This window comes from Anopheles stephensi, chromosome 2, assembly GCF_013141755.1.
Source record: "Anopheles stephensi strain Indian chromosome 2, UCI_ANSTEP_V1.0, whole genome shotgun sequence".
NCBI lineage: Eukaryota > Metazoa > Arthropoda > Insecta > Diptera > Culicidae > Anopheles > Anopheles stephensi.
This window is the reverse complement of record NC_050202.1, coordinates 18,784,437-18,810,047: the sequence shown is the minus strand read 5'-3', so window position 1 is coordinate 18,810,047 and position 25,611 is coordinate 18,784,437. Positions and strand designations below refer to the sequence as shown.

Here is a 25,611-nt window from a genome sequence, read left to right as displayed (position 1 = left end):
TCAACCACAGCACATGTCCTGCGCCTCGTGTATGCTGCCTGGAAGGAAATGGGTATCCTTCTTCTTGAGTGCTTTTTTCCGCCTGTTCTTTCGGTTCGCTCTACGTGAGAGTGTGTCTGTGTTGAGCCCGGGTGCGTTTAAACTGGCCCAGCAGCACACAGGCAGCATTCGGGCCGAAGGTAAATATGATGTTGTCCCGCAGGTTTTGTCAGCTTCTCGTTAAATGCTGCCGTGTGGTGCGGCTGAGCCCTCAAGCAAGGGGGAAAAGGAAATTGACAGCCGTGTGTGACACTTTAGCAGCAGCAGCAGTTGTTGTTGTGCTTGTTTCTATTCATTTAGTAATAATAGGAAACAGTTTAGAAAAGTTTTTACGATAAAATTAATTTTGAGTATAGAGCAGAAGTAAAAAAAAAATGTTTAAAGAAAGTAAAAAAGAGTCTTGGTTTTTTAAATAGAAAAAACTATTAAATTAAATATAACTATTAAATAAAAGCAAAGCAATCCGACAATAAGGTTTTATTTTTTGACCTTTTTCAGTTTAAACACATAAATTGACGAAAATTAAAATAAGTTCAAATCCCATCCGGACCGTTCCCCCGTAGTGAGGAATGGGTATCCCACAACGTTGAATCATTAAGTCTAGTAAGCCAGAAATGGCAGTCAGGTCCTAAGAGATCATAAGGCCAAGAGGAGAGCGAGAGAGAGAGAGATAGAGAGAGAGAGAGAGAGAGAGAGAGAGAGAATGTTATCAAGAAAATAGGCTATATTTGGAATATCCTGGAAATCGACTCTGATTCATCTCCTATTTATATTTCTCTCGCATTTTTTTCTAAAAGAATTAACTTGATCTTCAAGTCTCTCTAACAAAACGCAGAAAAAACAAAGAGACCTTTAAAAACAAATGTATATGATATACAATTTAAAATAAAAAGGTGTTCAAAGAAGAACAATTTCACCATTTATTAAATAAATTTTACTTACGGTGCTTTTATAACACCTATAACCAGCTGATAACATATTAAATTCAAATTCAAAACGCACATACAGTGGCGTACTGCATTTATTTCGCACACGGCTGTTCCGCACCGAAACCACTCTTATCCACGAGCCAGATCAGAACAGACCGAGAAAACAGGGAGACAGAGGGCAAAATAGCAAAAGCAGCACACCAAATTCAAAAGCAAAAAAAAACCTACCTACTACCTTACCTCCCCAAAAAAGAACACACACCGGAACGGGAACGAGCCAAGGCAACATACAAAGCGGCGCAGCATAAACCGCGACCGCTCGGGACAGAGCGAAAAGGGGCGAACCGAAGATGATCGTAGAAAGAAAAGGAACGGCAAAACAACGGCAGCAGCAGCAGCAGCAGCACCAGAATGCCGGGTATGTTGGTGTGCGTGATGGGCGCAGATGTGCCTGCTTTCGATGCGTTCAACTGTTCCGGGGGTCAACCCAGACCCGCGCACGCAGCCTAAAGCAAAGCCACCGTAACCGGCAACCCTGAAGGAGTCGTCCGTGCTGTTTCGCTGCCGTGTGTTTGGGCGCTCGTACGCGTCATTTTCGTACGTTGCGTTGTGTGCCTGAAGTGCTTGAAGATCGCGAATCGAACTGTGCCCATATAAGTGAGGTGAATTTTATTATCGTGTTTTATAGCGCATACCCAAACGAGTCGCGGTTTAAACGCTTTACCGATTAGCTATTAGGTCAAAGAGGAAGAACAGTTCAGTGTGTGTCGTGTTTGACAATTTTTGTTCTGTCGTCGGCTTCTCGGTTGTGATTTTGCTTGTGATCGTTCATCTTCTGACCGATGCGAGATGCATGTGAGCCGCAGCATTCAGCGCTTTTTTTTCGTTTCGTTAGTTCTGTTTATCCTCCTCCGTTCCATGCACAGCGGCTTCTTATCCCGGCAGTAGTGTAAAAGCATCGCCAAGCAGATCCACGGCGAACGTGGAAACAAAGCTAGCAGCAGCAGCAGCAGCAAAAAAAACGGACGAAAAAGATTTGCAGCGCTTTGTCGCCGTGAGTTTTGTGTCGTGCCGGGATAAGAAGAGGGACAACACAGAGATTCGACTAAAGAATAATCAAACAACCGAAAGCTAAAAGCGATCATGCGGAGAAGAAGGTGGTGATCGCGTGTGTGTGTGTATCTGTGGGAGGGGGGAGTGAAGAAAAAAATTCGCAACAAGTTTCAGTTCCCACGGTTTTGGCCACCGCGAGAATTGACAACAGGAGGAAACGAAAAGACATAAAGAACTACCAAGATGATGCCCCAAGGAACGGAAGATCCCATTAGCATTTTTGGCAATGTGTCCTCTATGACTGTTGGCCGAAACCATGACCGGATGATTATAGACTGTAGTCAACGCGATAGAAACTTAAATCATCGCCACCAAATGACAGCTATTCATCAAATGTTAACCGGTACCCGGAGCATTAGCTGGACAAGAAGAAAGCTCGAAGCTAAATTCAATCATTAGCGCCAGCGCTTATCAGAAGGGTCCTCTTTCGAATGCGTTACACTGTGAAGATGGATTTGGAGTTGTATTAGTGCTCAGCTTCCTTGCCGTGATATGCAGGGTTTCCGAGATGAACTAGCCATTTCGGAGGGACGTCAGTAGTCCTTTGGAGGCCCTAGGCAGAATGAATGTAGAAGGCCCCCAACACATTGAATCTGCACGGCTGGGCTAGACTCAAAGAGCTAGCAGAGAAATTGTACGAGGCCCCTTACGAAGTACAGAGCTCTCTGGACTCCTAAGCCTACTTAGAAAAAGATACGTCTCTGTAGATATGAACATGGACTCCATTGCAAGTTCAGGGGGCTTCAAGCAACAGCTGCTTAGTTTGCTTTTACTATAATCCGCCCATACTGGAGACTGCTTGCCAGATAAAGAGGACACTTTTCAGATAGAACTGGACAGAAGTTTTTGAGGTTGAGTTTGGGATAATTTCAAGAATTATCCAGAATTAAATGTTAATTTGGGTCCCCGTACGCAGATCTAACTATCAAGATGTGGATAACCAAGTCTTGGAAACCAGTAATGGCAGGCCATGACCTCATGAGGTTGTAGAGACAACGCAGAAGCAGAAGAACATGTGATCTTGAGCAGGGCCCTCTTCATCATCTGCTTTAGCTCTATATAACCTCTAAAGGTCTTCGTATGCCATTACTTGCTGACTTTACTTTGTATTACCCTTAACCGGATAGTCAACGTCAGTCCTGCGTACGGTGAGACGGTCCGGAGTCCGGACGAGATTCGATAATCTGTCCTGTCGTGTGAAGAACGACACCACTACCACCTCGACTAACGGAACACTCCAAAGTGACATAGTCTTGTTCTACCTGTTAATTGTCCCCTTAATCTTGAGCATAGTCCAGAAAGACCTAGAGGATCATCACTAGTTCCTCTTGTAAAACCCTGTAAAGCCTAATATAAAGCTTCCCTATTAAAAACGCATACACACAAAGCACAAATTAATAATTTGCTTACCTTCGCTTCCCTTTTGTTTTATTTTTCTCTTAGAGGAGAATCCAAATCCAAACAACGCAAACGGTGGCCTGAATTGCTAATTCGATTTCTATCTTTATTTTTTAACGTCTTGCTTTGCGATTTCTCAATTCCTTTAGAGATCCCAATCCCGATCGTTGTTGGGCTAGCGCCTGAAGAAGAAAAAAAGGCAGATAAGCCTAATTAAGGCCGCGCTCGATAAGTGAATAATTCGATACCCCGGTGTGCGTGTGTGAGTGTGCGTTTATGTGTGTGTGTGTGTGGGATGCTGTGATGATTATTCGCTGCTCCCATCATCTCTTCATCGCATCGCTAAAACAGTGATTATTGTGCGTTCTTGCCGGTAAAGAATTACAACAAATTCTTGCCCCTCGGTCTAGGAGGCTGCCAGTGTTCTGTGAGTCTAGCTGGCGCTATTTTAAAGTGCGATTGTGTGTGTGTGTGTGTGAATCGAATTGGTAAGAGTGTGTAAATTATTGTTGATGGTATAATTAAAGAAAATAAGTGCTTGATTATTATCCCTTACCACCGCGAATAACGCATAGGAGAGGTAACACCGTGGAACCAACTGGTGTGAGTGTGTGCGCATAAATGTGTGCCAGTGATCGACTGGAAATAATAGTGGCGAGTGTGTAAAAATTAAACCTAACCCAGTAGGCACTGTGTCTGTGTGTTGTTTTGAAAATTAGCTCATTACCATTCAAATTTGGCCCTTTTTACGTTGCGATTGATTCCCAATAGCAGCAGTGCCAGTTTCTGTGATTCTCAAAATGCGTGCTGTTGGTGTGTGAAAATCTACTCCTAAACCAAAATAAAACAAGTGAGAAGCATTCCACGAAAAGAGTAGAAGGAAGATATAAATCTGCCACCGTGTGCGAAACAGCTGGAGAAAACGAGTTTCAACCTAATCATAATGGCATCGCCCCAGTGTGTACGAAAAGCTCGCGAACCGTTCTATGGACGCGGTCCATTAGCTAATTATAAGCAACCCTCGAGATGGCACCCGGTGCCTTTTCGGTTGCTCGCTGGAACCGCCCTTCTGCTGACGGTACTACAGTGGCCGGTCCAGTCGGTCGGAGCGGTGGCAGTGACGTCGAAAATCGAACCCGTTCATCATCGCTGGAGCCGGTCGGAAGCGATGGACCCGAACGGGCTGTATACGCTCGATTGGCATATCGACCAGAAGGACATCGTGTTTACGGCCACCGCCAATACGCGCGGTTTCATGGGGCTTGGCTTTTCCCACCGGTCGGAGCATATGGCCGGTTCCGATCTGGTGCTGGTGTGGGTTGACGATCGTACCGGAAAACCGAACGTGCTGGTAAGTTTCCTGAACGCCAAAAAAGGATGTCCTTTTATAGAACGATTGTATTATGCTATATTTGGGGGTGAGTCATTGGAGCTCATGTCTGGTTTTAGGTTTCCTGTAAGTAAAGTCTAGGAACCTTTCGAGACAGGAAGCGAACCTGCGTACTTTCTTCGAGAATTCGATAAGCATCTGCTATGATTTGAAGAATTCTTTGAATGCTTTGAGGAATTTAACTGTCTTCAGTTTTTTTTATAGCTCCAGTATTCCCAAAATAGAATAGATATTGAGGAGCCATAGGACTGGGTCAAAAGGCTATTGAGGAACCGGAGGCTCTTATAGTTTAGAATAATGAAATTCTACATCTTTATAGCAAATTTGGGGTTCTTCATCCTGGCCCACTAGGTCATGCCGCCCATGGCTTACTAGACTTATCGTTTTTGCGTAGTTGGATAGTCAGTTCTGACTATGGTGGAACGGTTTGGATGTGATTCGATTTCCTGCTCTGTTATGTGAAGACTGGTGCCGCTATCACCTCGACCACCACACCACCCTGCTAAATTGTTAGATCAACAAAGAAGAAGAAGAAGACCATAAGAGGTCTGATAAGAGGATATATAATGGTGCCAACTTTACATTTATATAGATGTTTTTGTTGGAAGGTACTTCCTCTTACGAGTGAAAAAGAACAACTGACTAACTTTATTCATCTATACAACCATCTACATAACTATACAAGCAACGCCTACTAGATTCCTAACTCCCGAGGTTGCTATGATCCACAACAGTTTTGACACTGCCAATATGGCGCCGGACAGATAATAATACACAGATGATAGCACACTGAACAGATAAAGAGGAACTGGAGTCTATGAGACAGTTTCCATTCAAAGTTTAAGTATACACCCCATAGTTCTATCCTATCCAACTGCCAAATAGACAAAATCCTACGAAACTGCGTTTGAAGGATAATACTATCCTGCAATTCTACTTTCACTTTAAAACGAAATTTGATCTTATGTGTCATGCTTGCTCTGTGAACTTCTAACAAAAAAGAACAAAAGCCTTGCGATTTAAATTTCTTTGCCTATGTCTGTCAACATTTGACACCGCCACTCACTGTTGAATCGTGCAGGAAGTATATATTCTAATATATATTCCAACCGGGACGAAAATCCACCCAGGATACCGTGGCCTATGACACGAAATCCGAAGAAAAGAAAGCTAATCAACCTTACGGCCATCGAGCCATATCGTAAACGGGATACGAAAGCATGCAATGCGATTGACGTGAAAATGAAGTCCTGTAGAGCCATCAAATGACCACCACGCCGGGCTATGGGCTTCGATTTTCCGGTATCGAGCAGAGGAGACAGAGAGAAAAAAGGGGTGCAAGAATGTAGTGATAAAACGAAAGCCTTTGGTTGGTTGGTCCTTGTTTCCTCGTACGGTTTGCTTTCTCATCTCGAATCCTCCGGGAAGAAGGAACCCGAGGAAGCTCCCACCATAACTGTGACGGTTCTTTCCGGGATTTGTAAATTAAATTTCCTCCATTTCTCCGCTGCTCCTGGGACTCCACCGATCATCTGAGGGACACAATTCGATGGATGGATGTGGTTGTCGGTGCGTATGTATTGTGTCATCTTGCCTCAGTGGGTCACTGATGTTTTTCCCGACCTTCCGGCATAACATATGAACGCCGGCTGGAAGGAAATCAAACAATCGCTTCCAGAGAATGCGTTGGGAAAAAAGCAATAATTCCCAGTTCGGGAAGGTTGTTCGGTGTATCGAAGCGAGCTCGTAGACAAGCCTTGAGCCTTGTCCGCTCTTATCCTTTGTGGTTGTGAACGCTATGGAACATACATATACCATTGTGCTCAGGCTTTGCTTATTCTAGGAGCAATTTTCTTCCTTCTGTAGAACGATTGGTGGCGCACCTTTTCATTGTCTGGCGGTCGCAAAACATGGAATCAAATCTCGAAGATAAATAAGCTCGTTTAGTGTGGAAGCTTGAGTTTAACAGATAATTTATTGGCCATGTTACCGATTTAGTTGATGGCGCAATATTGTTTGGCAAATTCGTTTTGTTTATTTTGGTTTATTACCTTTAATTAGATTTGCCATTGTAATGTTTTTTTGCAATATTTGACTTATTCTTAATGTCTTGTTCTTACGAGAAAAGATTCAGTTTTCTTTGCCCATAATTTTATTAAACATTACTGTTGCCGTCTGATTCTTCTCACGCAATAATCCACGCAAAATTGAGTTGCATAAGCAGATTGTTATCATTGTAGTGAAACAAAGAACTTACTCATTAAGATGCCGGTGGATGTAAGAGCAAAACTCGAACCGAAATAGAACGCAACAGAAATTTATTCTTACTCGAGCGGCTCGCTGTTATGCGCTCTCTTTTACTCCTTTCACAACTCCTCAAAGCGTCTTACTCAGCATATTTGTTTGCCTCTTTTCTGTTTATGTTCTTTGGCCACTTGTTTTTCCTTTTTTAATTTTATTTACCACTCACTGAACGTCTGTAATATCTGGTTTAATTAGTTCGTTACATCTTTCTCGGCATCTCCGCACCGAATGCAATCAATTTCGTCACAGTGCTCACGAGCCCGGAACGCGGCACGGGCCTTTAGTCGTGATTCCGGTTCCGGTCGCGGTACTCAAGTGGAACCACCACTTTTGGTAGACTGGGCCGGCAATGGAGTGCTAGTTGGGGTAGTATTAGCGATCCGCCGGCAGACGGTACAATTTATTCTGATGTAAATTGTGGCGCACGTCCGATTTATTCCACCGGTTCATAATTAAATAGGTTTAATAAAAGTTACAAATTTGAGTGGGATTGTAAAATTGAATAAATTTTTAATAATTTTTTTTATCATCGTCTTTGTCGCCTCACTTTTTTCATGTTGTTTTGTTTGGGTTTAAACACTTCCGTTTTAGTTTATACCTTTTTATATTTTTATTTTCCCTTCTTCTTCTTAACATGTCTTAAAAGCTTTCTCTTCATTTCTTACATTATAAGCCTATTTATAATTTTCTTTAGTATTTTATTGTTTGCTAATATGCCTTGTTTTTTTAATAAAATGATCAATTTATCTTGATTCTTTCCATTTTTTTGTTTTTTAATATTCTTTGTATTTTTTACTTTAATTTTTCAGCTATGTTGTAAGAAATTAACCTTTGTTCGTCTTCTTTTATCTACTTTCCTGGAGCTTTAACGTTCCTTCCTGATCTTTTTAAGTGTGTTTATTAAGTCTTCCAAACAGTTTGAATATTTTAAAACTTTTCCACTTCACTCCAGCTGACACCGTACCGTACCGTACCTTTAGCGATCATTAATATGCCCTAAACAAAAGAAGCGAGCAGAGAAGCACCATGCAGCTGTTTGGAAGCGCCCTCATGCTCGTCTGCTGTTTCCGCCGTTACAAAGACATTTGCCTACCTTACGGACCACTTTACACGTCTTTCCACCCGTCATGCATATTTTCACTCTCTCTCTCTTTCTCTCTCTCTTTCTCTCTCTCTCTCTCTCCTTCGCTCCTTAGTTATAGTTTTGTTTATTTTGACACTCTTGTTTGAGCTCTCAAGGGCTCGGGGCTTCGCATTTTGCGGTTTGCTTACGTGCAGCAGCTGCCAAACGAGCCGAACCAGCTCGTAAGCAGCAGCAAGACCTCTTGATGAGTGGCTCCGCATAAAGTAAAAGCTGCGTAACAGTTTACCGGATAGTGTTGCACACCCAGCCACGCGGCGAACGGCGGTAACGTTGAGCAGTTGGGAAAGGGAGGAAAGCCAAAACAAAAAAAAAACCTCGCGAAGGAAACTTTACGCATAACTCCATCTGCAAAGTATTTCTTGGTTGATGAACATCTTCTGTTCATCGCAAGAATCAGAACCGTACATGTCCTCTTCCCTTTGTGTGTTTGTGGTTTGATGTAAGAGCTTTCTTTTTGCCGTAAGGGATGATCGAAGGAATATTTGACTAAGGGAAGCCTTTCCGGTTTCCGGACACAAGATGGTAAACACATGACCGGGTAAATTACGCCGATCGAATCTAAATGGGGAACAAGATTTTTTGAGAATAATTTACGAGCTTAAAAAACAAGCTTATACAAGGAAGTGCCACATGGTTTTCCTTGTGCGGTAACAGCTGCTGCGGAATTTTCCACTGCTCGAATGCAAACTGCATAGGGAAGCTGCTGCTCGGACAACAAATTATCATTTTTAATTTTTAATAGTAAGCTCCCACCGATATTGATGCATATTGTCAATTAATTATTAAGGGTTGTGAATTTTAATTTGCATCACAATGCCTTCCAAATGTTTCCTTCTACCGGAAAACCTTTGGCCTTGGATAATATCGCAAAAAAAATGCAACCCATCTTCAAAGTTGCCATGCAACAAAGTTAATCGATATTTCACAGCACGAGCCCACAGCTCTCATCTGGTGGGTTTTTTGCTCATCCCGCTTTTATTATGTGCATATCGATCGTTCGGTGCCTTCATCATGTTGACGAATACTTCCAGGTTGTCCGCCAAATACAAAAACAGGCCGCCATTATCACCATTGTCACCAACGTGTATGCGTCCGATCCGATTGGCTCCTGCTGATCACGCTTGCTGCGTTTGGGCAGCCCGCTATTGATTGGATTGGCCTTATGCTATCGATATGATTGACTTACTGGTTTGATGAATCCAAAAAGGTCAATGATGCAATGAAAAGCGAGAGAGAAAAACACACATTATAAATAGCGAATTTTGGTTATAATTAAATGGATTATTTCTGAAATTCTGTTCGGAAAATGTAATAAAAATAATGGCGCTTTTGATAGCATTAACAGTAAGGCGCTTAATCTAAGCAATTATTACAGCTACCCTTATCCAGAAGTATGACTTAAGCTTTAAATTGTTCTGAATGCTAAAGCTAACGACGATAAAAATAGCTTAATCCGTAGGAATGGCTTTTCTTTTCCTTCTCCAGCAACGAATTGTTTCTCCTATGCACACTTAACCAACGTGACGCAAATTTCCAACACAAAATCACATTCGCCCTAAATAAAACGGAACGCGCCACGCAACTTCCCGGGTTTGAAAAATAAAATTACCTGTTCAGGAATTACCTTCCAGATTTAGCAGGTTTTGGGCCGGCAGATTCTTGGAATTTTTCAGCCAAAAACCGTCAGAACCGTCCCGTAACCGCAGAAGCGAAGCAGTGCGTGTATAACACTCGACCGGGTTCGCTACTTAGCGCTTCGAGGCGGCAAAAGCAGCACCTACCTAATCGGTAGCGCTCCTTGAATACTAAGCACGTTCCCGAGCCCACTGAGAAAAAAACCCAAACCTTGAAGATGAGGACCGCAAACTGGGGGTGGGGTGGCGTATTGTTTTTTCGAGCACCTCGGGGCAAGATTTTCAAGATCCCCCACCCGGTTCTGGGTGAAAGAAAGCTCGCACTCTCTCTCACTCTCACGGAGGAAGCAACGAAAAAGGACGGTTCTGTTACATTACACATTCAGGAACACTTCAGCAACCGCACACAGATCGTGGTGCGTGATTCGATTGGTGAGAGGAATATTAATGTGCCTGCTAATAGGCGTAAGTGGCAATCAATTGGATAATTGAATTGGATATACGCACTGTTTGTTTGGCCTGGTAGGAATCGTCTACCGGACCGAGAAACCAGAAGCCTTTGCTGTAAAATATCACCCAGAAGTGTAGAAATGAGTTATTTACTTAGTGTAATTAACACAACGCATCGCTCTAAAAGCGCCATCTTTCGGGAAATAATGACACTTCTCCTTATGCACTGCTTTGCGAAATACTCACACGGGGAATAAAGTACACAAGTCTTATCTTGGAATATTTTGCCTCAACAACCAAGCTTGGTTGCCTTACTGACCTGCCCTGAGAGCTAGGTCATCCGGAACATCGTTTACCGAGCTAATTGCCCACTGACACACGGTGATCCGACACAAAAGTCACAAAATAATAGGGAGCATGGGGGTTGGGCTTCGTTTACCATTTTCACCACAATCTACATAAATAGACTCAATCCCGAAGAGCTTGAGCGGCCGGCTTCCAAATTGCCAAGATTATACGCAGACATACACACGTACTCACAAGGAATGCCTTTGAAAGGCCCAATGTGTTGATGATCATTTCGGCAAAGAAAACAAGCAAAACAAGTACGAATGATTTCGGCTACCAGCACTTCGTCTCATCCTCGCAGCGTAGGGGTTGCAGTCAACGACATTAATAATTGATTCCCGGACTTCTGTACTTGCTCACGTGCTTTCCCAAACATCGCTCTAGCAACCGAGCGCCCCCGTGTATGGAATTTGGCGAGTTGCTCAAGCTCTCAGGGAAAGCAAAAGAAACGCTCGAGACATAGCAACTACACCGCAGCAAAGAATTCTTCCTCCCTCTCACGGCAAGAAGGCTTCATTCCAGGGGTTTTTGCTCCTGCACGCCGTGTCACCACGGATTTCTTCAAGACGCACAGCCTGAAATTATGCCATTGATGCCTGGTTCGTGTGGTGCATACGTAAGGAGAATGGAAATATGCTACCCTCAAACAAAAAAAAGGCTCACACCGAGTTGCTCAACCCAAACGGCATCTGGAATGAATTACCTCAAGACCGGCGGTTGACGCTTTTTCTCACGTTAAAATGGGTACGTCGGGGTTTTTTGTTTTGTTTTTTTTTCTTGTTTGGGATTTTGTTGGAGAGCGTTAAACTTAATATTCTAATTCGCTTCTTGCACCGAAAACGTGTAACAATATTAAATAAATTTATTTAACCATTTCTCTCGCCAAGAACACTGAACCATTCCGGAAACGTCACCCCGGATGAACCTGTTCAGTTCAGTGTTGGTTTTCCCATACGGAAGAAAACGTTAAAGGCATCTGCGACCGCGGAAACCCAGGAACGGGGGAGGCCCGTTTCCGGTTGTACAGGTGTGTTTCATTTGTCAATTTAAAATCCACGTCTGGGGGGCGCCACCGCGAACGAGAGGCACAGAGCCAGAGTGAACCGAAATGAGGCATTAAGCACGTCGGTTAAAATCTGGTGGATGTTAATTACGTGACAAATACCACGGCGGTTATAATCGTTCTTCAGTGGGATTAAAGCTGAGCCGTTGTTGCGAACTCTTTGGAACGCGTTTTAAAGAGTGCTGAACAAATGAACTGCAAACAAACGCCCGAATGTAGGCAATTCCATTTACACGCAATTACAAGCACTGCACGATACCATTATCTCATGTCAAATCATACCGTTGACCGTTTTCGGGACCCATTTTCCCGTGTAGGTTAAACGGGGAATTTGCTGAAAACCAAGACGCCAAACAACCCGTATTATCTGATTTTAAATTATCGCTTATCGCTTTTACTCTCGAGCTCCGGTGTTGCTGCAGTATCTAAATATAAAACCAATCAACGGGGCACGATGAAACATTTCCGCCCGGCCCGGTATCCGTTCTAGGAAAAAAAAGGCGAAGAACCGAACGCAAAAATTTATAGCCCACTCATTATTGCCCTTTTACCATCCACACACACACCGGCAAATCGAACATCGGGAACCATCTATCCTTTAGGACAGTTTATCGCAGAGCTTAAAATTAAAACCCCAAAAACGATTTCAAAACAGGACGGTGTGCTTCAGTTCTGTTTTGTCTTTCGTTCGGGGTTTTCGTCGGTTTGTTTTTGGGGCTGTTTTTTTTGTTGTGTTTGACATGGGTGTTCTGATTTACTTTGCAGGTCTTTGGTGCTATTCCAAAAAACCCTTCCTCCGTCTATCATTCTGCAAAGAATTCGGTGAGATAAAATGATCCCATCGCGAGAAGTTCATCCCGATCCCGAGTGGCCCATGTTGACCGGATGTTAATAGACGGGAAGGCGAAAAAAAAAGCCGACACAAGCAATAGAGATTTTGGGGGTTTTTTTTCTGTGGAGTTAGTTCCGCTCGATAAGTTTGCCTTTTGAATCAGTTTTTGTGAGTTGGAGATGCTAGCGCCTCTATTCTTTTGGATTTTGAGCCGCTTCACAGCGAAAACTAAACACATTTATGATGCATTTTCTTCTTCATGGGAAGTGATTTGGTTGAAGCGCGTCGAAGCTTTCCCTCTCGGCCATTTGGGCTCAACGGAAAGAAATGGCGGATAAAAGATATGATTTATTCGAACCGGTCAGATTAATCGGTTTGCTTCCGACCGGGTAGTGTTTATGATAATTATTGTCTTCCATATCGTTTTGGTGGATGCGTTCAATATTCTAGGCCAGATTCTTTAATTTGATAATTAAGAACATTTAAATTTTAATTTGGCTTTATAACAAAATTGATAACTTTTTTGATGATATTTACTAACCCGCCTATTTTTCTTTTGCAATAAGCTTTGTCTATAGACTTTCTTCGTGATCCATTCTGATAACCTTCATCTTGCTTAGTCAGTACACCATTCAAGAGCAAAAATAAACAAATTTTTCCTAACACACACTGTATCCATCCTAGCCGGTTATGATTAAGTGACACACACGCACGCCACCCTTTCTCCACTGAAATAGTCTTCTTTTTGGTGAAAGGCGCAATTTTTGCTCGCTTCAAACACATCCATCCAGCCACCAAAACTTTACGGAAGCAAACGCACTGATCCCGATCCATCCCAGCCGACAAACACCACCATCACCCCCACCACCACCGACATCATCATCATCATCTGCTCTTAATGTATCGAACGAGTCTGCTCGAGCGTGAAAAATATCGTACCATATCGTTTGCCTTTTGAAATCCCGCGCCCACAACCTTGGCCAAATATTCAGAGTTTGGCGAGGATAAAGTCACGCTTCAAAGGGATCATAAACATTGTGCAGCGTGCAGGGAAGGTGGTGGTGAGGCTGTAGCCTAAAGTCTGATTATGTCTTCCTCTTAATGAAGCTCAATCACTCGAGAATGTAAATCCTCGGCCCTGAGCCTGGGATGTGAGATCGATGTGGGAGAGCCGCTGGGGTGCGCACCGGGCTTTGACTTTGGGGGTGGAAAAGAAAACAGCTGTAGGAAAATGCTGGAAAATGAGCAGATTTAGATGAGAGCAAAGACTTCACCAAATTTGCTTAAGAAATTTTAATTTTCGCTGTAGAAATATGATACTTATTGCAAGCAAGCTTTACTCACTTTCCAACAGAGGGCTCTGACATACTAAAAGAGAAAATCATATAATTACTTAGTAAAGTCTCATCTTTAACACTGAATAAGGAACCGATTTTCATCTTACTTCCCTCATCTATTCATAGACTTTCTCTCACTTTTTTCCTGAAAAACCCAACCACCTGAAAATAAAACACGCCAAAGAAGGCGCAGTGACACACTCCCGAAAAATAGTAATCGTACGCCTTCATCTCAATGATTGATGCGCTAACGAATTCCGGTGCCGATGACGATGTTTTTGCACCCGCCCAAAACCCTCGGCACACGTAATGACTGTCCCATGCTGTCGGAAAATGCTCGACAAATCCGATTATGCAGGAAGAAGTATTTGCGATGCTTTGCCCAAAAAGCTGCCGCAAACCTTCGGCAGCTAATCCCGAACAAAGGATGATGAATGCAGAGGCATTTGCATGGCTGGTGGCTGGTAAAAAAAGCTGGTCGCTTCAGGACACAGGATGGTGCAAACGTTTTCAAAATGGAGTTGGGCGAAAGAGTGCTCGCACTCACATTCCTTTCTCACCGGAGCCATTTTAAGGCGAATTTTTCCCGGTAGACGTGTGTGAATATTTTCCAAAATATAAGTACACTTTTCCTAAAATACGGTCGCATCAAGCACGCCGTTACTTGTGAGTAAAATGTATACTATTGATTGATTTGCAGCAATACTTCCCTCTCGTGCCATTCGATAAAGTATGCATAAACATATCCAGCATTTTGGGAACTTCTGCTCATTGCTGTACTCATCATATTTCGCTTTACCTTCATTGAATAACGAAAATATGTGCCACAAAATCTCAATCCCAGCCCCCATCCCAAACGGCCGTCTGGTGTGGCGCTCACTTTACCGTCTCATTGAGACGCATTTGCATACGCTTACTGCTAGATTGAATTTTTACCTCCCGGCAAGGCAACACCGTGTACTACTTCCCTGCACAATTTCTCCAGGGGATCGATTCCACGAATGAAATAGTTTACTTCCCGTTCTTTTTTTTTTTCATTTGCATGCGCCACGTGCGCTCGACTGGCGCCGAATTCCGGCATCTGTTACCGGAGGTGGTACCGGAGTGGGCCGTCCGCTGTAAGCCGTACGATCCAGACTGTTTTTGTTGCCTTTCGGAAAGGGAACTGATTTTGAAGGTACACGTACGGAGTGAGCTGAAGTATAAACCATAACTGTCGGCATGTTGGGAGTATTGATTGGTGCGGACGGTTGGAGAATTATTCAAGACGTATAGACACCTTTTCCAGGTAGCTACAAAATGGGGAATTAAGTTTACATTAAAGGAACGTCACGACGTTCTTGTCTGATTACTAAATTTCTTGTTTAAAGCTGATCCCAGATCCAAAAATGATATCGCGATTGTGGATCGTTTGATATCCAATTACAGTATGTAGTTCAAGAGCCTAGAAATATGCCAAAGCTAACAGCCACCTTCAAATCCTATCCTTGAGTTGTTTCACTGTGCTTGAACTCAAGTCATCATGCCCTCTTCTAATTTTTAAACAATTCGACAATTAAGATGAAGCGATATTTATGATTTTTCATTACATAGATGACATAACTTGCCAGTAAACTAAACAAAACCATTCCTCTGTTCTCCAAGGTTCCATAACTTACTTCCATACTTTTCTTTGTTTCTGCTGATTGAAAATCAATTTCTCACTACTGATGTCAAGTTCAAGTTCAGTAATCTCAGTAACGATGATTTGTACCGTCATCAGTTACCCTCCCGAAAAAAACATGGCTTTCAACAAACGTGTCCTCCTGTTGGATTTTTCCTTCCCGGACACGGATTTCGGTCACCATCGTTTCGTTAATAAATCATCCTAGTTGCGCTCCTAGGATCGCCCCGGTCCGCGAAACTTTCTGACCAGAAGCGGTACACTCGATGGTCGATGGTCGATGTACGTTGTTTTTGTTTCTTCTGCTTGTCATTTGTCATCACGGGACGAAACATTTTTCATCACATTCGAATTTTGTGAAGAATTTTGACGTTTGAGACTCTTAATCCAAATCACCAGTTTGAGTGTTGAGTTTCTAGTGTTGTAACAATGTAACACAATGTGTTGGGAGGGTTTTTCGTTCCTGTACGAACTTTATCACAATATTTTTTCTTTTGAATTTTCATCAAAATATGTGTCACCATCGAATAAAGTCTGAATAAGCGAATAGGCAATTGAACAGTTCTTCCACAACGTGTGACTTCCGGGCATTGTTAGCAGCATTTGTTTTTCGTGGAAAATAAAACAAAACCTGCCCCGGTACCCTGTGCGGTAGCGTGATGCGTTCGCATAGAACAGCTTACTATCTGGTTGATCTATTGATTTTATGAGTCCACTACTAAATGTCAACGAACCGTACAAAAGGACACTCTGCTCGGTACGACCTACCTCACAGCGAGCCATCCTAATGGCTGCCCTTTCAAGGGAAGTCCAACACACATGTATGCCAGCAAATTTCGGCAAAACCGTGCACATTGTAACACTCTAGTGGATTCAGCCAGCGTGAGAAGCGTACCCCGGAAGGCACTAGCATTATAGATTGTACACGAGTGGTACCGAATGGCGAAAGGTTCAAAGGTGCACAACGATGGGTTGTGCCAGATAAGGCTTGGTAAAAACACTACACGAGACCGGGGTGGAATTTGCGTAGCAGTACGTCAGAACTTCGTTCGCTCAGATAGACTAAACGAGGCAGAACCATTCATTAGACTACCTGAAGCAGTGTGAAAGCGGTGCGCAACGCGTTATCACTGCAGTGCTCGAAGGACGAAGAACGCTACTTCCAGAAACGCTTAATTAACCTAAACGAACGCATCACCGTTAGAGAGTTCAGAAAGATCAGCATGGAGTTCTTCCGCGTCGATGGGCCCAGTATCTAATAATTCGTCCACTGTTTAGCTATGAATAATCTCCACTTTTAGTGAACGTTTTATATGTCAACATCAAAGTTGAAGTTGAATAGTAATGAAAATTCGTCCATCCCCCTACATCGCTAACTGTCACTATACGTAATTAACCCCTACTTTTACAACTCCAAACACTTGTCCAAGGTCCAGTCCAGCGAAACACAAATGGACACAAAACTTTTGCAATCTATTTGTGGTTTCTTCCCCATCTCCATTATCCCTCCCGGTAACCTTCCTGTGACCTAGTCCACATTGACCAGTGTTTGTTGATTTATGTCCTCCCAAGCCAGCCAACAATATTGAGAACATCGCATCACTTTGCCCAAAGGAAGAGCACAGCATGGTAAAATATAACCAAGGTCCCCCCCCCCCCCCACCCCTATTGCCGGACCTGCCGGAAGATAAACAATACCGGGAAAAGCTTTTACTTTCTCGGTGCGGTGGAAAACAATAATCAGTAAAATTATGCCTTTGTCATCGTTTATCACGCAAAACAAAATCGATACATGCAGCTGTAGGAAATCGCGAAAGAGCGCACCCATTCTTCCGCACTGATCGCTATCACGGCGGCCAGCATCCTTTTATGTTGCGTTGTTTCTTTTGTACTCCACGTCAAAAACAGATAATGTGCACCTTCTATTAATATAATCAATCCTGCTGATACCAATTTCCTCCCCCAAAACAAGGCAAAAAAAAGATGGCACAAATCGACCACTTCGTTGAGCCCATCGGCACCGGATGTCATGCCGATAACTTCCGTTAAAGTAATTTCGCAAAGGGCTCTTTAACGTGTTTCATCCGTGTTGCTCCGGTATGTTGGTGTAGTTGCTCTTCCCTTTTTTTCCTCATTTGTATCGGATATGTTTGGACCCACCTCGGGGGGGGGGATGTGAGGCTGAGACCTAAAAGCAGCTTCAATTATTGTCTTGAAGCGCTTTTCCGAGAAAAGCTCTTGCTGTTCACATGTCATACGACATCACGGAGGGGAGTTCGGTTTTATGAAACGTTTGGGGCTGATAAATAGAATTTTTCGCGGAACTATCTACCGTCGCCTGGATGCGTGCAAACAACAGGCTCAACAAGTGTTAGGAAGCGGACCCCGGCGGAACCTTTCCATTACATGGTCCAGTAAAAGCCTCTTTCCGCTTCAATTGAGAGCTGTTTTTATCGAGGTCGATGCGTCCAAAATTTTATCCTTCAAAATGACAACGAGAAAGAAAAAAGCATGGCCCTGGCCGTTGAATTGCTCGCTTTACTTCGCAGCTCGTTAAGTTGGCGACGAGTGCTTGAAGCTATTGATTTTGCTCCAAACAGCTTTCGAACGTTAGCTGGTGGTGCTGGAGTAGCAACGGCCAAGGACTCGAGATGACACATTTTTCCTACTCTTCAGACTACACTTGCCGCCGTCTAATGGCCGTGAGGTTCAAATGATGCGAACCCAGAGATTACTTTTGTGTAGAATGAAAAGAAAACCGAACCTCCGAACCCGAACAAGCACCGCCAAACACACTTTGCTAAACATTGTAATGGACTTGAAGCGTTCTGCACAGTCTGTACTTTCCGCGCTCGTCAATGGCAATCGAGTCTCGCGCAAGAGTGTGTGTTTGCATCACGTCTATTCACTTGGTGATTTATTCGCCTTTTCATTCCCGTAGCCCGCCAAATTCGAAATCATCACAGTGACCAGCAAAAGTTTCCAGGGAAAATTAATCCAATTTGTTGTGTTGTTGGAAGTAATTCTGCTGCTTCCGGCATTTTTTTCTTCTTCTATTAGAAGCACCTTCAAGGACAAATGAATGTCCTCTAAAAAGGGATGATGGAATAGGAATGGCTCTCGGTCGAATAGAATGGTGCTCAATTTTAGAAAAAAAATTGTGGGACAGGACCAAACGAACGAACGCATTAATCAAAATAGAAAATTTGCAAACGTCACCGAAGGGGATGGTTGTGTCCTTTATTGTGTAGCCTATCAATAGATAACTCATGCATAATGTCATAAGGTACGTCACATTCTACGTACCTTCTTCAACAGGAAGCACATGTGAGACCGTTCGAGCTAAAAGTAATTGAAAGGCTGTATGCCGAGCCTGGCAATTGATTTTATCGTCCAATGACTTCAGATCAAACGCTCGTTTGCCTCGATCATTTTTCAAGCGATTCCTCGTAGGTCACGTTGCTAGCAATTCCTATACCTAGAAATCCTTAGTCTTGTGCTGCAAATTGTATTATTACGATTATGAACTCTTTTAGCTGCCAACACGAGCCGGTCCAAATTCCAAGATGAAAGGGAAAACAATTGTTGCACGGCTCCGTAAGAAGCTTTTAATGAGCAGCTTTGGATTCTGGGGGATTTTGGATCTGGGGGAAGTGTCTCAGCCTATACTCTAAAGCCTCTTTATAGTAGTAAGTTCCGCTGAAATTCGCCTACAACAATAGGACGCTTCTCTAGGAAAATATTGTCAGGCAGAACGTGGCGTTGGAGAATTCCTGCCTGGCAGACTAAAATTAAGTCGCTTCATTCCGCTTTCATGATTGCCTCCTGCCGAACTTGGTGCCATCCCGCTGTCTTCCCGCTTGGGAAAATGAGTGATGTTTGAGATGAAAATTAAAACGCTTTCCCGTTTCCCGTTGCCGGTGACGTTCGGGTTAGCTAATTTTTGCTTTCAACCTGTGCACAGGAAGATACTGCTCCACCGTGGAAGCGACGGTGTCCCATTGTGTGCCTTCCCATAATTGCCTTTTGCCATTAATTGCTACTTTGGAGCTAAATTTTCGAACCCGTCCCTGTGAGGTGAGCGTTGTGTGCTTGGTTAGAGAATCGGTTGCTTTCATCACTTTTGCGACGGCTGGAGGAGGAAGCTTTCCAAGTGTAGAGAGAGAGAGTGAGAGAGAGAGAGAGTGAGCGAGAACTTTAGTCGTAAAGAATCTGATTTTGAAATTAATCCAATTAATACGGTTCAAACTTACGGCGGGATGGGACGCGAACTATTCGCGCCGATAAGGGCGTGCAAGGTACACAGGATCTTTAAGAACGGAAGTCATTCGAGAGTTATTATTGGGTGAGTGGAAATGGAAACTTTACTTAACAGCAGCACCTAACTTTAAAGGGGAACAATAACAGCCACTTTATTAATTTCCAAGAAGTACTTCCCAGAAAAAACCTTGATGGTTTATATACATTTGGTAAGTAAAGCAGCAACTTCTAGAACTTTTTGGGTGGCTTTGTGAACGCTTGCTCCAACTCCCTCGAATACATAATTCAACGCATCCTGACGCGTACAGAAGTCAGTTAGGTAGGGAACAAAGACTAGCCAGGAATTTTGGGTACCAGCTCCCACGGTTCGCGTACGTTTCCCTCCAACGAAAGGAGACGCAGAAGTGAGCAAAAGATTTTTATCGCGCCAAGTTCCCCATTTCCCAAGGTACGCTTCGATTCCCGGTTTACAGCTGGTCCTCACCGGTCTTAAAAAGGTGCCCCTCTCTCTCTCTCTCTCTCTCTGCAGTGTATTCGTTTTATGTGTCTGCTTGAGGGAATTGTCTTTATATTCACGGGTTCTTCAAAACCCGTACGCATATGTCTTGCTGTCTGGCATGGTAAGCACTACGTCCGAACGTTTTTGTAGAGGTTTTTTTTGCGACCGTGAACTATTTTCGCAAGACAAGAATTTCATGCCAGAACATGTACGAACCGAGCGCTTGCCAAGGGAAAGAGATACTCTATCTACAAAGCACCCCTGTTTGCTACAATGTGTCTTCTTTAACTGCGCTGCACATTGGAACGCTTTTCCGTAGGCCAACACCAGCCGGCAACCAACTCGCTCCCCGGTGGTGCGAAGTTGGCGTTTAATATCCGCTCCGGTGTGATGAGAAACTTGCCCCGAAACGTCCAGAACTGCTGCCGGCGTGTTAACAGCCCGCAGCCATCAGGGAGTCCCGGCAGCGGCCTGCAGCGGAAATCAAACGTAAAACTGTGTAATAAAAGAAAACACACACGGCCGTCCTCACTTGGTGCGCGAATTCAACCCTCTGAGTGTCTTTTTCCGGGGGTCCCGAAAACCTGTTATGCTCAAAAGAAGTCAAGAAGTTTGATTATCGCTCGGTAGATCTGCTGGACGCTGGCTGGTAAACGATTCGCTTCGACCCGCGATCGGATCGAATCGGTCCGGTCTGGAGGATCATCAGTTAGATATGTTTATTGCTTTATTCGTTTGCATTCTCCTTCATTCTGCCACACAAACACCGCTCTAATGTCCCAATCCCGTTCGCGTCTTCAAGGTTGTCCAGCAAAATGCATTCCAGCGTCCCTACGAATATCCTCCCCTTCCTGTGTCTGTACGCTCCACTGTATCATTCATTCGAAACGAAGTTCTCATCGTCTCGAAGCAAGTAAGCGAGTCTTTTTTTGTGTGGGCTTTTTGTCTTCCAATAACGAATCTGATGCTTGGTTGAAATCAGTATCAAATTACATGCAACATTTCGCGCACGAGATGGCATTTATCGATAAGACGGAATTTATTGAGCACTGGTGAGAGGCCATTGGACCAAACTTCCAAATTAAAGTCCAACCAAACGTGGAGCTCTCTGTCTGTCTCTGCGCAAAAAAAATTACCCAAATTGTTTACTGATTAACTTCCACCAACGACGTCGATGCTTGGTGACGTGGCCACAGCTGAGGTTCCGTCTAGTGCGGAATCTTTAATTATCCTTCCTATGACACTGGATACGATGGAGAGCATTTTGCCCGGATGTGTTTCCTACGTTCTAGACGGAATTGCCAGTAATTGCCAGTTGTCGCACGATTGCCAGCACGAAACGATATAGATATGTCTGGTGACATTTGCATGAGTCTATGTCCTAAAGACTCTGTACGAACTAATGGAGAGCACTAACGAACGGTGCCCTTTAGGGAACCAAAATTGTATCCTACCGGTTGTTGTTGTTACTACCCCCAATAATAGTAGATTGTTTTATTATAAGCTTGTGCTATTACGTCTTCACATTCACAAGTACCATAAGTCTCTCCACGCACGACTGTACACGAAACAACTTAGTTCATTGGCAATTCCGGTCTTGTTTTCTCATTTCTATTGCTCTTGATATATTTATCTTTTCTAACATTTTTCCTTTCTTTCTTCTATTTTCTTTAGGTAAGTTCCAATAAAACCATTCCAACGGTGTATCGGTACCTGGCGGTAATAGCAAAACATCCAGCAACTTCAAAACACATACTCCCCGGGTAAAATTCTTCCCTTCTACGTGCTCGGTCAGCAACCAACGGCCAGAGCGCCAGAGCGGACTTTTAATTTAAAATTCAAAATCCATTCCTAGCTCGTAAATAGTCGATTATTGGATCGAGAGCTTGTGAAATCTCCGTACCGTCGCTTTCTACGCCCGTGACCGCGTGGCGATGGTAAAATATGGGAAAAATCTAATCAACGCACAAATTGGCCCCCCGAGAAAACCCACGAACGTGAGCCGCAACGGAGGCGTTGTCATCTTGGCGTTGGTTTTCGGTGTTTGCAGTGTGCAGTAAACAAAGCTGCGTCATTACGAGCACGCAGCCGTTGTCTAACGAACGGAATTGAAATGGTCAGAAACACGAAGGACGTTCTAAATGTCACGATTGATCGGACGGATCGGCTGTAACCTTTCCATTCCCAGCTATGCCTGTACTGAGTGTGAAATTTTAAAATCATTTCTTGGAATATCTTTTCCCCTCTGAAAAGTGTGTCCTTAAATTATGACGAAGATTTGACTATCACATCCGTTTAAAGTTTTCAACCGTTCGGGGTTTTTGCGATGGCAGCCAACTTTAAAGCTCTTATCGCACCAGGATAATTATCAATCCAAGTCGGGACAGTTATTATTATCCCTCCGAGAAGGATGCTCACCAGGGAGTGCTAATCAGTTGCCCAGCAACCGATTCTCTCCAAACTATGCTTCGCCTAATCCCTAAAGTGATTTTCTTAAGCATTCCCTCCCCCTTTTCAAAAATGATCACCGGTGGAAAAACTTTCAACCAAAGCTCTTCCGGTCGCAAATAAACTTTCGCTCATTATGATGTCGGAGACATCCGATACAAACATACTCTCTCTGATGTACATAAGGGAGATAAAGGTTAACAACTTACTCTCGAGCCATCCTAACCTCAGCAATGTTTGAGTTTCTAGCCCACCCATTTCCAAGAACGATCATGATAAGTAAAAGCAACAAACGCTTATCTATCATTTCGCATTAATTGTTACTGCACTACGATCCCGCAGTATCACGGGAACTTGCTGAATTTTTTGGATGAGACATTTTCAAATTATTATCACTCAAAGGGATCTCGGAGCAACTTCACTAGCACGAAAATTCTAATCACTGGAAACAAAAATGGATGAAAAATATTAAAGCACTCCATCATTGTGCCCGTTGGACGGTGCAGTGCGAGCTCTCTTATCACGCGCCCTCCCAGGGGACTGACGTCAAAAGCGGCAACCATAGCGTCCAACATGTTTCATGCACGTACCACCATGATGTAACACACTGACCACTTGTTGGAAAGTTTTTTGTTCCAACCAAGCTCGTTTCTAAACCGATGGTCCTGTTTGGCCACTGTTCCACGAGTCCAGTGTTGGAGTGACGTGTGAAAACTATTATTAAGTGTGTGTGGGGATATCATAAAGGATATCCTTGCGAGAAAATTCCAACAGAACCTTCCGCTGGAGTGTGTGATTAAAGCGTACGGCTACACGACTGGACACGTTATAGTGGCCGGTTGTTGCGGGATACAAGTTTAAACAAATCCATTTTCGTTAGCCGTGTGTGTTTGGTGCAGGCGGTCACAGGATCTAGTGTACTGCTTTCCGGTAGCCATTAGTTTTGTTCGTTCTTTTGGCTGGAAAATTTTCTATGGAAATTGAGTTGTTTAAGAAGGTTCTCATTTACATATCAAACGAATGTTCTCAAGGGGGAAACGGAATAGAGCGCTTTGGTAAGTGCAAAATCTCATTAATTCTTGTGCCCAACAGGTACCACGATTCCCTGAACCTCCTCACAGGTTTACCTGAAGTTCTCATAATAAGAGGTCATTATTTTGGGGAAGCTTTAGTTGATCCGATTCTGTGCACTTGACTGCACGTTGAATGTAATGAAATCCATTTCAGTTTGACATTGTGACCTGCGTCACACAAGGCGAGAAGTTTTCAAATCCAGTAGTCTCCGTAACTAGTGTCTGAGGTAGACCAACATCACCGAGCGCCAGAAAGCAGTAAGCCAGACACTCTAAATAACTTCTCACCTCCGCATGGAGATCATTAGCCTGGATTTTGATGTTCTCTAGCTACATTACTTATGAGGTACCTACGATTCTACAGCGGTACATACCCAAACACTCCTGATCCTAGTTGGTCCATACCGGTTGAAAGTTGCTCCGCCGTGTTTGCTTGCTTTCCAGTTTCCGATTTCGATTGCAATTGTTGACACCACAAAACAAAAGGAGGGGGAAAAACACGCGTTTCTCCGCCCGTTGAAAACCCTCCAACGCGAAGGAAACATGTTTTCATCCAATAACAAGTCAAATCTCCTTCTGCACTTCAACGCACAATGGTTTCCTTCCGTTGGACAAACGATGTCGACTACTCGACGACGAAGACGATCCCGGCGCACGATGAAATGCCACGAATAAATTTCGTTCACTTCCTGCTGGCGCTACCATCCTGGCAGGGATGCTCGCCACGCAACCGGGACGGGAGTTTGTTTAAAATTCCACCAGCCCGTAGAATGGAGCCAAAGGAACTGCACTGAATAAGTTCTTGTGGGGCTTGCAAAAAAAAAAACAAATAGTTGCAAATAGTTGTTGCAAGCTCGCTTTTTTGCGTTTGTTTGTTTGCTTGCCGTTCGTTCCTGCTGCACGGATCGATGCACGCCCCGGCCACTGGCGCCAACTGGCGGAACTTTACTTGTGCAGCGGAAGCGAGGTCACATTCCACCAATTCTACCGGCAGCTCGTTGCTGTACGTGCCCAGATGCAGCTTCTTCAAGGTTTGGTTTTTGTTCGAGTCGAGCATCCAGCACACCGGCCTGCTGCGACCATGAAAACCACCGTCTTGAAGGCGATCGGTTGGTGGTTGCTGCATATTTCACAACAGAGTTTCTGTTACACAATAACCCTGATTCCCCGCCGAACGACGGTGGTGCTGCTCGACGGCTCGTCCATCTCCATTGCACCGCAAGTGATTGATGTAAGCGACGAGATATTTGTTCGAATAATTTCTCCTGATTCGCCGGCGCACTAACCTGCTCGCCGGAGATTGACTTCTTCCGCCGCTCGCTCTTGCTACCTGGGACATGCGTTTGCTACCGGCAAAAACCTAGTACCTGCGTGCCATCGCCACATCATTGATATGCAGTGCACGCAACTTCACACTAAACCCTCCTAACCGCTGCCACCTCCAGCGAAGGCATTTAATCAACCTGAGACCCGACCCGGCAGTCGCCGGGATCGTATGGGGAAAAGGTGCTGAAAGAAATTAAAATTAACGAGTCCCGGGGTGGCCAACGGTGCGTGTGCTTCTGCCTCCGTGGAGGGTGGCACAACATGGCACCTGGTAATTGCCCCAGAAGAGGGTCCGCTCACCTGTCAGTGGTCGTGAAAACGGGGAGCTTACCGTCTCTCTCTCTCTCTCTCTCTCTCTCTC

General features: G+C 44.0%; 1 protein-coding gene across 7 annotated transcripts in view; it reads left to right on the top strand.

The window, feature by feature from the left end:
- The first annotated feature begins 1,461 nt into the window (after positions 1-1,461).
- The window catches only part of LOC118507245 (MOXD1 homolog 1), a 52,081-nt gene continuing 27,931 nt past the window's right edge, over positions 1,462-25,611 (top strand). The window contains exons 1-3 of one of the 7 annotated variants that reach the window (XM_036045514.1): positions 1,462-1,630; positions 3,629-3,967; positions 4,254-4,830. In XM_036045514.1, the coding sequence (XP_035901407.1) occupies positions 4,423-4,830 (408 nt within the window). In that variant the 5' untranslated portion in view covers positions 1,462-1,630; positions 3,629-3,967; positions 4,254-4,422. Of the gene's footprint in view, positions 1,631-3,524; positions 4,831-25,611 lie in introns of all 7 variants that reach the window. The other 6 variants (XM_036045513.1, XM_036045508.1, XM_036045511.1 and 3 more) reach the window with 6 other exon arrangements.